Consider the following 12,188-nt stretch of genomic DNA (forward strand, 5'->3'; position numbering starts at 1 on the left):
CAATTGTTTTGACTTTGAGATGACGGTGTGTTACTAATGCGAGCATAAAAGCAAACGATTCCCTGAGCAGGGCAGGGTGGACGAACCCAGAAAAGGTTTGGTCATAACACAAATGTAGCTGAGAAGAATTTCAGAAATCTTTGCAGGACCAGGAAGAAGCATCCTAACCCGTTTCAATAAGGAAGCACAGATGATCCAGTTACGTCAATAAGCCCTGCAGGTGTGGTTAAAAAAAAAAACATTCAGAGAGTACATTCTCTTTATGGGGAGGTTTTCATGCGTCATGGCTCTGAGTCCTACTGTAAGGCTTATATCAGCATTTATGATGATTTTCTGGTGACCACTGCTGAGCTCTGAGCCATGAGGCAGGTGCTTTCATAGGCTCACTCAACCATGAACAAAACCAAAGTGAAAAAAGACTATATGACATAGCAGACAAACGTACACCTGAAGCAGTGTCCCCTTTTTCTCGCGCTCTATTGTGCTTTCTTAAAAAATCCTGGGCCTGATTATGTAATAGTGCTTTGCATGCCACTGAGGATTAAAAGTGGAATATAAAGATGGTACTGAATAAATTATTACTGGCAAATCACTAACAATCTATCCAGAAGTTCTAAGAATGCACAAAACCCATTTCTTATCACAGCCTGTAAATGATCTAAGTGTGCCTAACTACAGTCTATCTTTGAAGCAAACACCATTTATCTTTTTACACCGGTTTACGCAGCCAAATTTCACACAGTGCGTCCTTTTCTCCAACGGTTTTGTTGCTGAGGTGACTTATCAGATCAGTGGAGCTGCACAAAGAGAACATGAATAGACTAAATTTAGGACTGATACTTTTCTGTTTCATATAGCTCTGTAGCTGTGGTGAAGGGACTTTAACCCCACATAAGCAAATGGCTCTTCTTTGGCAACCTTAAACACACGTCTACGGTTGACATCTATGCCCTTTTTTTTTTTTATCTCATCTTGTTCCAAATGCAGGTCTTGCTTTAACTCTTTGATGCTGCACTTCTAAATCCTGTTTGCTCTTACCACAGCTGGCAGGCTCCTTTGTTTGTACTGATTATTTGTTATAATGTCATTGGCTACAGTCAGCTGTTTTAACCAATCAGTGACTAGCGCGAACCTTACAGGTCACTGTGACTGAAAGACTGGGGCTGTCTTAATATTGACAGATCCCCCACGGATGAATGAGTATACTCTACGTGCATTATCGTTGCAATTCTGCTTTTCTACAACTCCAACAGCAAAAGCTTCGTTAAAGAATCTGTATTATCCATTAGGATGTTCATCATAATAATGGCTTTAAATTTTTTGGGTTTAAATAATAATAATAATAAATATTTACTGAGTGCATTGCATACTAGCAATAAGTCCTTGACCTGTTACACAAAATATTGGTAGTTCTACTTGAGCTGTACGTTGCTTTGTGCAACTGCTAAAGTAGGTCACACAGTGAGCACGTTGGTCATGGTAATTCCCATAAGCCCCCTGGCATTTCCTCAAAGGTTACCTAATACACGATACCGTCCAATTGCAGGATCCACTGTGGTCGATGGATTTAACACAAACGTGCATACAGCTGTGTGTAACTTCAAGGACACCGTAGAAATGCTGACAGTGCCACCTAGAGGTAGTAGTGGAAGAGCTTCAGGCTCTTGGTACGTGAGTGGAGAATAGTAAGGATCGAAGTAGGAGACTGCATGTGTGGCATAAAAACAAAAAACCAAGATGAAATTTGGGAAAGTAGGGTTTATTAAACAGCCTTAATAAAAATTTTATAAAATGCTAATGTTCTGTATGAAAAAACATCATGTGAAGGAATTCACACAGCTGGAATCCATTAGAAATACATTCAATTTCTTAAAAAACTATAATGCATTTTTAACACTTCACCAAGCCTGGTCGTGATTGTAAAGTAGTTTTCAGCTTAGTGCATCTTTCATTTTTATTCCATTTTATTTTTTCCCAAACAAACTGTTGAGGGGATCAGGAAAATATAGGAGGTCTCCGTGAAACTATCAGTAACAAATCGGAAAAAGTAAATAAAGATAAAATAACCGCAAACTGAAAAGGAATAAGCAATGGACACAGCGGGAGTAAACAGGCATGTGCAGCGACAATGAGTGTCTTTAAATGAAACCAAAACTATAAATGTATACTTTTCTATGCTCTATGCTCAAACAGCCTACTATTTGACTCCATCCCACATCTTTGATAACTGTGAGATTTCAGGCCACGTCTTACAAACCAGAATGCGGGAAACCAATCAAATTCCTGAGGAGAAGTTCAGCTATTTTCGTACACTACGATTTTCTGTCTTATCTTCTATGTGAGTCGTGAGTTTTCTTACTAGAGGGTTGGTTTGGCTGTTCACTAATCTCAGAGCCCAGGAATGCAGAGCATGAGGATGTTTTTTTCCAGGCATCGGTTTTGTTTCTGTAAAACTGTTTAATTAACAAAAAATAAAAGCCCCAAAAGATAAAACACATAAATCATAAATCAATCAATTATGTGGAAATGATTATCTAAGTATTTTAAAGTTGTGTAAAAGTATATATAAAGAAAGAGGTTAGAGTGGAGGAAATGAAGGCAGAAACATGATCGAAAGGCAAGAAATATAATATGTGTTTAAGGTAAAAAATCAAAACAAAAAACCCCCAAAATGATTTGATGCTGCAAAAAAATATGGAAGACCTTGATGTTGGGCCGCCACATTCTCTTCTGGAGCCATTCACATTGAGCTAGACTTCCTTAAATTAATGGAAAAGGTTGGACCACAGACCAGAGGACAGGGACTCTGTAAACATGAAGACACTGTGCATACAAGACACTTAATCTTGTGCAGGGTTTAAAAGTGGCATCAGATCCAGGCGAGAGCGGGCACAGAGCTGAGATTCATGTCCATGCAAGGCCCCCTCCCCCGGGGACGCCCAGTTTCCGTTCTTTGACTGGTCACTTTGTGATGGCAGCACAGGAATACTTCAGCGCATCAGTTGCTCTTGAGCAGCTCGATACAACCCTGCAATAGAGCCACGCTGTTCTGTGGACACAAAAGCAACAGAACATTCATTGGGCTTGAGAAAAGCTTTGTATCACATGCTTGTAATGACATGTAAGCTATTTATAACTCTTTTTTTTTTTACTTAAATATCTGTCTTTATTAAAATTTTGCCATTTGTCTCTTGGAGTGTTGAAGGGAATAGATGATAGTACATATGCATCTTCCTTTACTTTGCTGCTCACCTTGGCGTGCTTTATCTCAAGCTCAGCCATCTCTATGAAGTTCTTTCTGAAGGCCACGACTCGTCTGCCCTTGAAACTGGTGAGTTCTGTCAGGATAAGATTGTGGAGTTTAAAAAGAAAATGTCACTTTAGACACAAAGAAACGAGTACAGAGGCAGTCTGCATTGGTTACGCATGAACACACACACCTTTCTTCCCAGATTCTGAGAGCTTGTCAAATTTCTGCAGGCACTGCCGCTGGTGTTCCTCCGCCTGGGGAATATCCTTGCTCTTCAGTCGGGCCTTATCCAAAGCTTTGTTAGAGTTCTCGTAGTCAGCCAACGCCCGGGCTCGTCTGTACAGAAGGTCCTAAAAACCATGTTAGAAATAGTTTTACGAGATGAATAAAAGTTTGGCAGTAGACCTAAAGAAGCCGTTCAACATGCAACATTTTACAATATTCAAATTGTTACTGTTATAAAAAGGCATGGACAATATTGAGTTTAATTCACAGAAAGCAGGAAGTGCATTCCTCATCTAGAGTTTCTTTCAACTCTTTCACATACTGAGGAAAGTAGTTTGCGATTACTTGTGCTTAGTGACATGGTGTGCTCTCCAGCTGAAAGTGGCCATCAGAGGATGGGTACCCAAAGAGTACCAAGAAAATATCCCTCGCACCATTACACCACCAACAGCCTGAACCGCTGATTCAAGGCAGGACGGATCCTTGCCTTTATGTAGTTGACACCAAATTCTGACCCTACCATCTGATGGTCGCGGCAGAAATTGTGACTCATCAGACCAGCCTACTTTCCAGTCATCTATTGACCGATTTGGTGAGCCTGTGTGAACTGCAGCCTCAATTTCCTGTTCTGAGGTGACATGAGTGGCACCCACTGGAGCTTTCTGCTGCTGTTGCCCATTTGCTTTAAGGTTTGATGTGCTGTGCATTCAGAGATGCTCTTCTGCGCATCTTAATTGTAAGGAGTGACTGTTTGAGTAACTCTCTGGGTTACCAAGCCATATTCACCGGGGGAATTCCCACTCATGGGATATTTTCTCTTTTTAGCACAGTTTTCGGTAAATGCCAAGATGGTTATTTGTTAATATTAATAAGCAGTTGAACAGCTGCACCTTATAAAGTGGCCATTAAATGTATATAGAGTGAGAGATACAGCGACTGGGCACAATGGTTATAAATCTGCCCAAGCTGTGTGAAGACAGAAGATGAACATGTCTCACCTTAGCAGCTTGGATGTCTCTCATGTAGTATCTCAGCAGCTCTGTGAGTTTTAGGTCCTGGTCAGACGCCACTCTTCCCTCCACTTTCTGCAGAGACAATATTATGTTCAAACTAAACCAGAGCAGAGTAAGTGTCACTGCTTGTTATTAGTTAAAGCTCTACTTACTCTAAACTTCTCAAACAAGTCTGACAGCTTCTCAAGATTTCTGCAGGAAAAAAGAAAAAAAATCACTACAATGTCACACAGAGCCATGCTCTACATCTGTGTAATAACACATATTTCACGTGTTGCACTCACTTCTTATTTGCTGTCATATCATCAGCTGCGAGACTGTTCAGAGTGGCAGAAATGTGAATATAATCATCTGCAATATCTGTAACAAGAGAAATATCAAAATGTAGAAAATTACACACATAAATTAAATCATCCAAACCGAGTAAATGCTCTAAGATAAACATGACATACTTTTGTGTGCACGGGTCATTTTCTCTGCTTTGGCAGTGGAATCTTTGATCTTGCTGTAATAGTCAAGCAAGAAGGTTTTTTCCTGCTCAAAAAAGTCATCAACTTCCTGCAGGCGAAACAGAAAGACACAAAAGTCATTAAAGAAGTGGCTACAATGCTTCACGTGGGACACTATCCAACATTAACTGCAAGCAGACTATGCATAAGTCTCACCTTTACTCCTGAGATAAGGACTTCATCAGCTGACTTTACCATGTTTTTAAAGAATCCTCCAAACATTTCCTTTGCATTTTTTCGCCTCACACTGAGCTAAAATGACAGAATTTGAACACAGTAATCAATAATTCTGTAATTTATTTATGAGAACTTCATACACGATGCTTTGAAAAATAAGGACTGAAATAAGGCTGCAATGATTCATTGAGTACCATGTAAGTAGTTTGACATGGAGCCGTCTACACACGTTGAAGAACAGAAGTGGAGCCGTTATCGTTAGCGACCACTGCACTCCCCATTAAAACCTTTATTAGGAAAAAGCTGGCGGGAGTCCCTCATCAAACTGCTTGTTCAACAAAGCTCCAGTGTAAAGAAAAGAGAACTCTGTAGCTGCCCCCATTCACCGCCATTTGTTTTACACAGGATTTATTTACAGTAAAGCTACAGAAGTTAAAATAAAAGTGTATGTGTGCAGGTGAACCGTTAGCTTAGTGTGACATGATGTTTAAATTATGCAGCTGCTGAAGGCTGATGGCAGCTGTCCTACTTTCTATCACAGCGATACCTGCAGCAAGCAGGGGTGTGTCTAAGGGGGAGCATGGGGTGTACTAGACAATATTTGTTTCAGGGCTTAAATGACATTATTCTACAGACTTAGATTACCATAAATATAAAAAATTATTTATGAATTCAATTGTATTAAGTGGTATTAAAATTACAATTTCTAAAATAAAAACCAATGAGCAGTGATATTGTGATATTTCTTTTTTGATTAGTTGTTATTCCTCATTAATAATGACAGAAGTATTTTTATCCAATTAATTGATGGGACAAACTACATGTTTACTTAATTAATCAATAGTTCAAGCCCAAGACTTTAGTATTATTTGTGAATCTACCAACATTTCATTACTTTGCATAGACATTTCTAAAAATTGTATACAGAATATTTAACACTTATCTGAACTCTATGGCTGCTGCTACTGACAGACCACACAGATAAGTGTGCTGATCACAGCAGGATGCAAACCATGTGTCATAAACTCTACTTCCTCTCTTTCCAACGAATAACCCGTGAAAGGAAGTCAGCACTAAGAGGAACTCACATCCTGGTCATACTCCAAGAAAATCTGGAAGTTTCTGTCTTTGCTTAAAACAGGGTGAGAAGACAGTCTCTGCAGGAAGACTTCATGCACTTGGACAGTTTTCTTAAAGACGGCCAGGTATTCACTAAAAAAATACAAAACAGAATATATTACATGGACATTTTTGGTGAGGTGGACAATATTTTACATACGTAGCTTGCTAATAGAAATCTAGCATGCCATGAAGATAAAAGGATACAAAGAAAAATCCAGTTTTTTGATTTGAGTGTCGCACTCACGCCTCCAGCTCCTGTTTCATTTTAGTGTACTCCTCTTTGGTCATAGTGGCTTCACCTTCCCCCAGCTTGTGCATCTTGTCTCTTGGGCTGTCAAAGTCAGGCTTCGGGGGTGCTGGTGGAATCTGTGAATAATGAATCAGGAAACAAATTAATTTTCACTGATAGTTAAATGGTTGTGAGGCTTCAAAAAAGGAGAAAAAAAGTCTATTTTATACTTTTGGAATTTAAGTTTGTGTTTATGGTTTCTGTTGGTTTCTGAGTGCAAACGATTTAAAAGTTAAGTTGAACTGTGAAATCAACAGCTTCTGTCTCTGGGTGTGAGCCATCTCTGTAAATAGTTCTACGCACTATTAGGCCAGCATAATCCTCCGTCTCCACCAGAGTGTCATGTAACCAGATGAAATCTTCATGCTGCCTGGGAACAGAGAAATCCGGCTTCTGGAAAGAGCTCAGTGTGGTCTGGGAAAACAGTTAATAGCACTTTGTAAATATTACTGACAACATATCAGCAAACACTATTATAGAAGGGATTAAAGGCTAGGATTAAGTTTAAACGTTATTCTTTCTCACTGTTGAGACACAAACATTCTTTTCCTTTTTTTTTTTTTTACCTTTGTATGAACTGTAAACTTGACTTTGTCTCTTTCACAGAGTGCATCGGGAATGTCAATAAGAAGAGAGGCATCATGGTTTAGGTCCACAGACACAGAGCGCAACTGAGGAGAAATAACAGACCAAAAAACATAAACACATTGCTTGTGTGTGTGTTTTTAAACATTGCTTTTAGAACATATTCAACAGTTCTTGCCATTTTTGACTTATTACCCCTGATGTTTGGCTTGTGTAGCTCGACAATAAGACAGGCAGAGCTTATTGAATCCTGTATTTTTAAAAGATGGCTTAATAATACTCATCAAAAGACTGAGATTCTGCATTTGGAAAACGAGAAGTGTCCACAGAGAATCATATGCGTCTACCAATACACATTCTTTCAGCTCGATTTGGTAATCAACAGACCTCAATAACTCTAGGGTCACTTCGATGACTATTTCTTTGTATTGGATATAAATATTTTATGCAACGGGCACAAACAATCTCATTTGCTCATGTTTCATATTTCCCAACTGCAACAGTACGAGTAAAAACTTGCCACTAAAGCACTTCTACAAATCCTCAGTGGCTGCAACTTCACAATATACAAACATCTCTGAGGCATATTGTAAGCAGATACAGTGCTGAGCCCAAAGCATTCATCCTGATTCAACACCCAACAAGGAATTAAGATACAAACGGAATGAAAGCAACTATGAAATCTACTGAGCTCAATCTATAGACATTATCAATTTTTTAAAAAGAACTAAACATTTTATCTAAAATGCACAGGGATTCAAGACAAGTGTACAGAACTGTGCCTCCAGATGCGCTAGTCCTGCTTGAGCTTAAAAACTAGGTCCACACCCTTGGTAAAGAAAGAGTAAACAGATCTCATCATTTACAGTCTTGCTGGACGAAGCGACGTGTTACACTTTACCGACAGTTTATAAGATATAGCCATCTAAAATTCCTGCATTTCCTCAGGTTTTGTTGCAACTTGTGATGAGGTTTTAATGCTACTTTGGTATTTTTTATTTTTATTTATTTTTTAGCAGTCTAACTCGACTGACATAAATGGTATGATTCAGCAGCACCACAAGCTACATCTGTCACAGTTACTGTGAGGTTTAATTAGCATCTGTCAAAACAGCAGAAAAAAAAACTTCACATACAGACCACACTGCGATGCCACTGAGCTTTGTGCTGCACAGCAGCTGAATACACCAGTTTGTTGGACACAAAAAACAGCAGAAGCGCCACATTCATGACATTGGTGCCTAGCCGAAAATTACCGTCTTTTTATTATAAGCGTTGAATTACGCGGAGGAGGTGGGGGAGTCAGAATTTAGCACCGGCTAAGCGACTTTTCTGTCGCAATGTGTTGCATGTTTAGACGCGTTCGCTGCAACAAATTTTATTAGAAAACAAAATCCCCACCCCCACCAGGAGTTTTAAAATACCGTTCCTGACAGTCTCGTCAATAAACTGTTGGCTAGCGTTAGCCGGAGGCTATCGTTATGTAGAACGAAAAGAACTCAATAACTTAGCAAGAAAGCAATCGTTAACGTTAGCTATCTTGGTGCTGACTATTAATGCAATTTGTATTGCTACGAAAGGTTTAACCTACCTTTTCTTTACTGTTTTCATCTATTGATGTCATAATGGCACTCAAATCGAAAGAATGCCAGGAAGACGATCACTGGAATAACACAACTATTTGCAGGAAGCGAACTCTCTGGTGGCTAGTTAGCTACCAAAACGAACTGTCAAAACGTTTTTTCGCCCACATCCCAGTGACGACAAATTCAATCCCGCCTCACATGAATATGACTGGACAGTGTAGGAATTTACAAACGCTACGATTGGCTCTTCGCTTACTCAATCGCATCACACTCCTGTAAAAAGTTTTCATAAAGCACGGGCATTGTGATAACTTATTTTTATAAACAGCAGTGTCACACCTTTTTAAGTAACGGACAGTTGCGTACTAACGAACAAAAAAAGTAAAAGGACAGCTCAGTCAACTGTGCGGCAGAGTAAATAATTCGACGGATGTATTTTGATGTTACACCGCACATTATGGGTAACGTAGTTTATAAGGACGTAAGTTTATTCGTTGAAAGCACCGCTCGGAACTCCATTTCCCAGCTACAGGATATTGTGTAACGAAAAGGCGCGTCGTTCAGAAACTGTCCGATTTTTTTGGAGTCACATGAGAACATGTTGGGGCAAGTACCACCGGTGGTGAAAATAAATACAAAATCCTTAAATATACTTTGAAGCTTCGGGCCCGCTGTAGTTGCCTGTAGTAATTTAGCTAATAAGATATCGCCTTGTTGGCCAATTGTGTGAAAGTCTCCAGAATGTTCACTTTTAAACGAGTTTTATGCGTCAGAGGCATCATTGTACCTCAAAGCACCTCCCTCCCCGTGAGCCACTTTTCTGCTTATCATTGTTTACGATCGTCAAAAAGACGCAGTCCGTACAGTTCAGTGGACACAGAGCGCTACTCTTCTCTCGTGAAGTCCGTCATGTCGACCAGGGTCAGTTCTCAAACTCCGGAGACCCTCCAAGCGGAAGATGACCAAATTTATGGACCTGTTGTCAAAGCTCAGACTCCTACAATTGCAAAGACGAGGGTACCTAAAGTCCTTCATCCATTCTTAGACTGTCAAGAGCCTATAGAAACAGAAGAGCCAGAGTCAGGACCTCCAGCTCGGATTTTGTTAAACAGAGGGCAAGGCAGGTCTCTGGTACCGAGCGTGACCCGCATCCTTCAGCAGACCCTCTCCCCAGACCAGATCTTCTACCTGGAGAGGTGGAGGAAGAAGATGATTGCGGAGCTTGGAGAGGAAGGCTTCAAAGAATACAGCCAAAGTAAGATATGAAAGACTTGAGTTATCTTAGTGTGAATGTGGTGAGATCAAATGAAAAAGTGACTCTGTCTTTTTGTTGTACTTAAAAACAGATTTATTTAGGCAAGGGAAGCTTTTCCATTCAGCCTTGGAGGATGTTCTTACTTCACATGCAACATGGAAGGATAGAAGTCCTTCAGAGTATCCACCTGAGGTACAGGGATACATGCAGAGTGTCTCTGACATCCTGGAGGACATCCGAGCAGTGAGAGCTATAGAAAGCACCGTACAGCATGAAACACTGAACTACCTGGGAGTTGTGGATTGCGTTGCTCGCTACAGGTGAAAAAACTGATTTCCAGACCTCTTTTCCACACCAGGCTTGAGTTATTTATCTTTTTTTTCAACTAATTTCCTTAACTTGACTCATTCAAACTTTTTCCTGCAGGGGTGTACTATGTGTTATTGACTGGAAAACTTCAGATAAACCCAAACCGTTCCTAAGCAACACGTACGATAACCCTCTTCAAGTGGCGGCCTATGCTGGGGCTTTGAACAGTGATGCCAACTACAAGTACCAGGTGATCTACTAAGATAAATGATGTGATTAGCTTGTATTTTTTTACAAAGGTTGCACTGTTCAAAATATATCTTTGTGATTACTGTGTGCTGCTGATCTGTTCCTGCTGCAGGTTGAAAATGGACTCATTGTTGTGGCATACAAGGATGGCTCTCCTGCCCATGCTCACCAGCTCAACTCAGAGCTGATGTTGGAGTACTGGAAAACATGGCTGCTACGACTCGAAGAATTCACAGAACAAAGGTAAAGCAGTCAAGAGCAGTTTCTCATTTTACTACATTTTGTCACATTGTATATAAATTTTACAATATATGTATATGAAGTAATTACAGTTACAAAAATCACAAATGCCACCAAAAGACTGAGTTTGTGTCTGGATGCTGGACGTTAAGCACTGAATTACATTCTTATGCTCATTTGTAGTGCAAATAATTTCATGTTTTTTCCTTCTTCATTTCAGATCCAGTGCAGAAAAGAGATAAGCTGTAGAGACAAAAAAATCAAGCATGTTCCAGAGCAATAAGAGGGCCAAAAAAAAGAGCTATTAACCCATAAATCTAGCTACTATATTTATTCCAACTATTTTCTAACAGAATTTGCTCACGTTGTGACTGTAACTTATTAACAGAAAAAGGTGTAGCATAATTTTGTTTTACTTCTACTCTGTCCCTCATTGAAATATTTGAAATTCATTTACTCTAAACCAGGCTTCCCTGTAAGAGGGATCTTCAGTGAAGCCCAGGTTTGCAAAGAGCCTGTAGGACACAGCGTTCTCCTCTTCTATGAAGCTGTAAACTGGGTAGCCCAGTGCATGATTCCTCTTGGCCAAGCTGCTGACCAGGATTTTGGCATAGCCTTTCCCTCTGTGCTCTGGCAGCGTGTAAAGCATTCCTATAGCGCCTGATGCATAAGTCAGAATCCAGGATACAGGCTTTCCTTCAGCATCCAGCACGCAGCAGGAGGGGAAGTTTGCAATCATGTTGCGGATCAGCCCAACGGCCACATCGACCTTTCCAAACTTCCAAGTTTGGCTCACCAAGCCAATGTGCGATTCATCAAGAGAGCTTACTGAGATCCCTGAACTGACATGGAACAGAGCAAAGCTTGTATTATTATCAGGACGTAAAAGTTATGATTAAATATGCGTATGTGTAAATAATACCTGTCAACAGGAGGAAGCCTGCCCACATCTTCCAATGTCATCAAGTAACATTTTGCCACTCTTTTACAGGGTACACCCTTTGCTGATGCCACTGCTTTGAATATCTCAGTGTGGGAAACACTGGTTCCTTTAACACAAGTAATCAAAACCTTATACATGTGAACCTGTTTTTGTCTTAAAAAATGATTTATTAAAGATTAACTTGCTCTCAACATGTGAAGTGCAAAGTTTAACTAAAGATGTGTCCCAACTTTTTTTGTTTTGCAGTGCCATATCTTTCTATCACTAAATGACATACCATAACACTTTGAACACAATGAAAGACAATACCATTTTGAAAGATATAATTCCACTTTGAAGCTAGAAGTACATAAACACTAGCAGGGACGTGCAGAGGGGGGGGCTAGAGGGGCTTGAGCACCCGCCCCTTTCCTGATGAGTGCCCAAAGTGCCCTTT

At 40.0% G+C, this 12,188-nt stretch overlaps 3 protein-coding genes across 4 annotated transcripts in view; 1 reads left to right on the plus strand and 2 right to left on the minus strand.

Annotated features, from left to right (window-relative positions):
- Positions 1-1,738: 1,738 nt before the first annotated feature.
- snx5 (sorting nexin 5) lies at positions 1,739-9,196 on the minus strand. The gene is made up of 13 exons (XM_005749327.2): positions 8,762-9,196; positions 7,152-7,256; positions 6,889-6,999; positions 6,541-6,662; positions 6,263-6,386; positions 5,154-5,249; positions 4,941-5,046; positions 4,773-4,848; positions 4,641-4,680; positions 4,474-4,560; positions 3,441-3,600; positions 3,253-3,338; positions 1,739-3,049 (listed from the first exon to the last, which is right to left on the minus strand). Exons 1-13 carry the CDS (start codon positions 8,792-8,794, stop codon positions 2,999-3,001), a joined length of 1,197 nt encoding a protein of 398 aa, XP_005749384.1. The 5' UTR covers positions 8,795-9,196; the 3' UTR covers positions 1,739-2,998.
- A 76-nt stretch (positions 9,197-9,272) lies between these two features.
- On the plus strand, positions 9,273-11,107 carry mgme1 (mitochondrial genome maintenance exonuclease 1). The gene is made up of 5 exons (XM_005749331.1): positions 9,273-10,011; positions 10,103-10,331; positions 10,438-10,570; positions 10,682-10,812; positions 11,030-11,107. The coding sequence occupies exons 1-5, from the start codon at positions 9,498-9,500 to the stop codon at positions 11,049-11,051; spliced, it is 1,029 nt and encodes a 342-aa protein (XP_005749388.1). The 5' UTR covers positions 9,273-9,497; the 3' UTR covers positions 11,052-11,107.
- A 67-nt stretch (positions 11,108-11,174) lies between these two features.
- LOC102205388 (glycine N-acyltransferase) overlaps positions 11,175-12,188 on the minus strand; it is a 3,282-nt gene continuing 2,268 nt past the window's right edge. For both annotated transcript variants that reach the window (XM_005749330.2, XM_005749329.2), the window contains exons 4-5: positions 11,732-11,858; positions 11,175-11,651 (exon numbers count right to left, since the gene is read on the minus strand). In XM_005749330.2, coding sequence (XP_005749387.1) covers positions 11,240-11,651; positions 11,732-11,858 — 539 coding nt within the window. In that variant the 3' untranslated portion in view covers positions 11,175-11,239. The remainder of the gene's footprint in view (positions 11,652-11,731; positions 11,859-12,188) is intronic.

This window comes from Pundamilia nyererei, unplaced genomic scaffold (genome assembly GCF_000239375.1).
Source record: "Pundamilia nyererei isolate P.nyererei 1_Seehausen unplaced genomic scaffold, PunNye1.0 scaffold00241, whole genome shotgun sequence".
NCBI lineage: Eukaryota > Metazoa > Chordata > Actinopteri > Cichliformes > Cichlidae > Pundamilia > Pundamilia nyererei.

Bases quoted from the DNA above. Each gene is read 5' to 3' on its own strand.
- snx5 (XM_005749327.2), bottom strand. From the start codon at position 8,794: ATGACATCAATAGATGAAAACAGTAAAGAAAAG. The intron at 4,681-4,772 runs GTGAGTGCAACA...TTTTTCCTGCAG, and splicing joins GATATGACAGCAAATAAGAA to AAATCTTGAGAAGCTGTCAG. The intron at 4,561-4,640 runs GTAAGTAGAGCT...TTGTCTCTGCAG, and splicing joins ACTTGTTTGAGAAGTTTAGA to AAAGTGGAGGGAAGAGTGGC.
- mgme1 (XM_005749331.1), top strand. From the start codon at position 9,498: ATGTTCACTTTTAAACGAGTTTTATGCGTCAGAGGCATCATTGTACCT. The intron at 10,332-10,437 runs GTGAAAAAACTG...TTTTTCCTGCAG, and splicing joins GATTGCGTTGCTCGCTACAG to GGGTGTACTATGTGTTATTG. The intron at 10,571-10,681 runs GTGATCTACTAA...TTCCTGCTGCAG, and splicing joins ATGCCAACTACAAGTACCAG to GTTGAAAATGGACTCATTGT.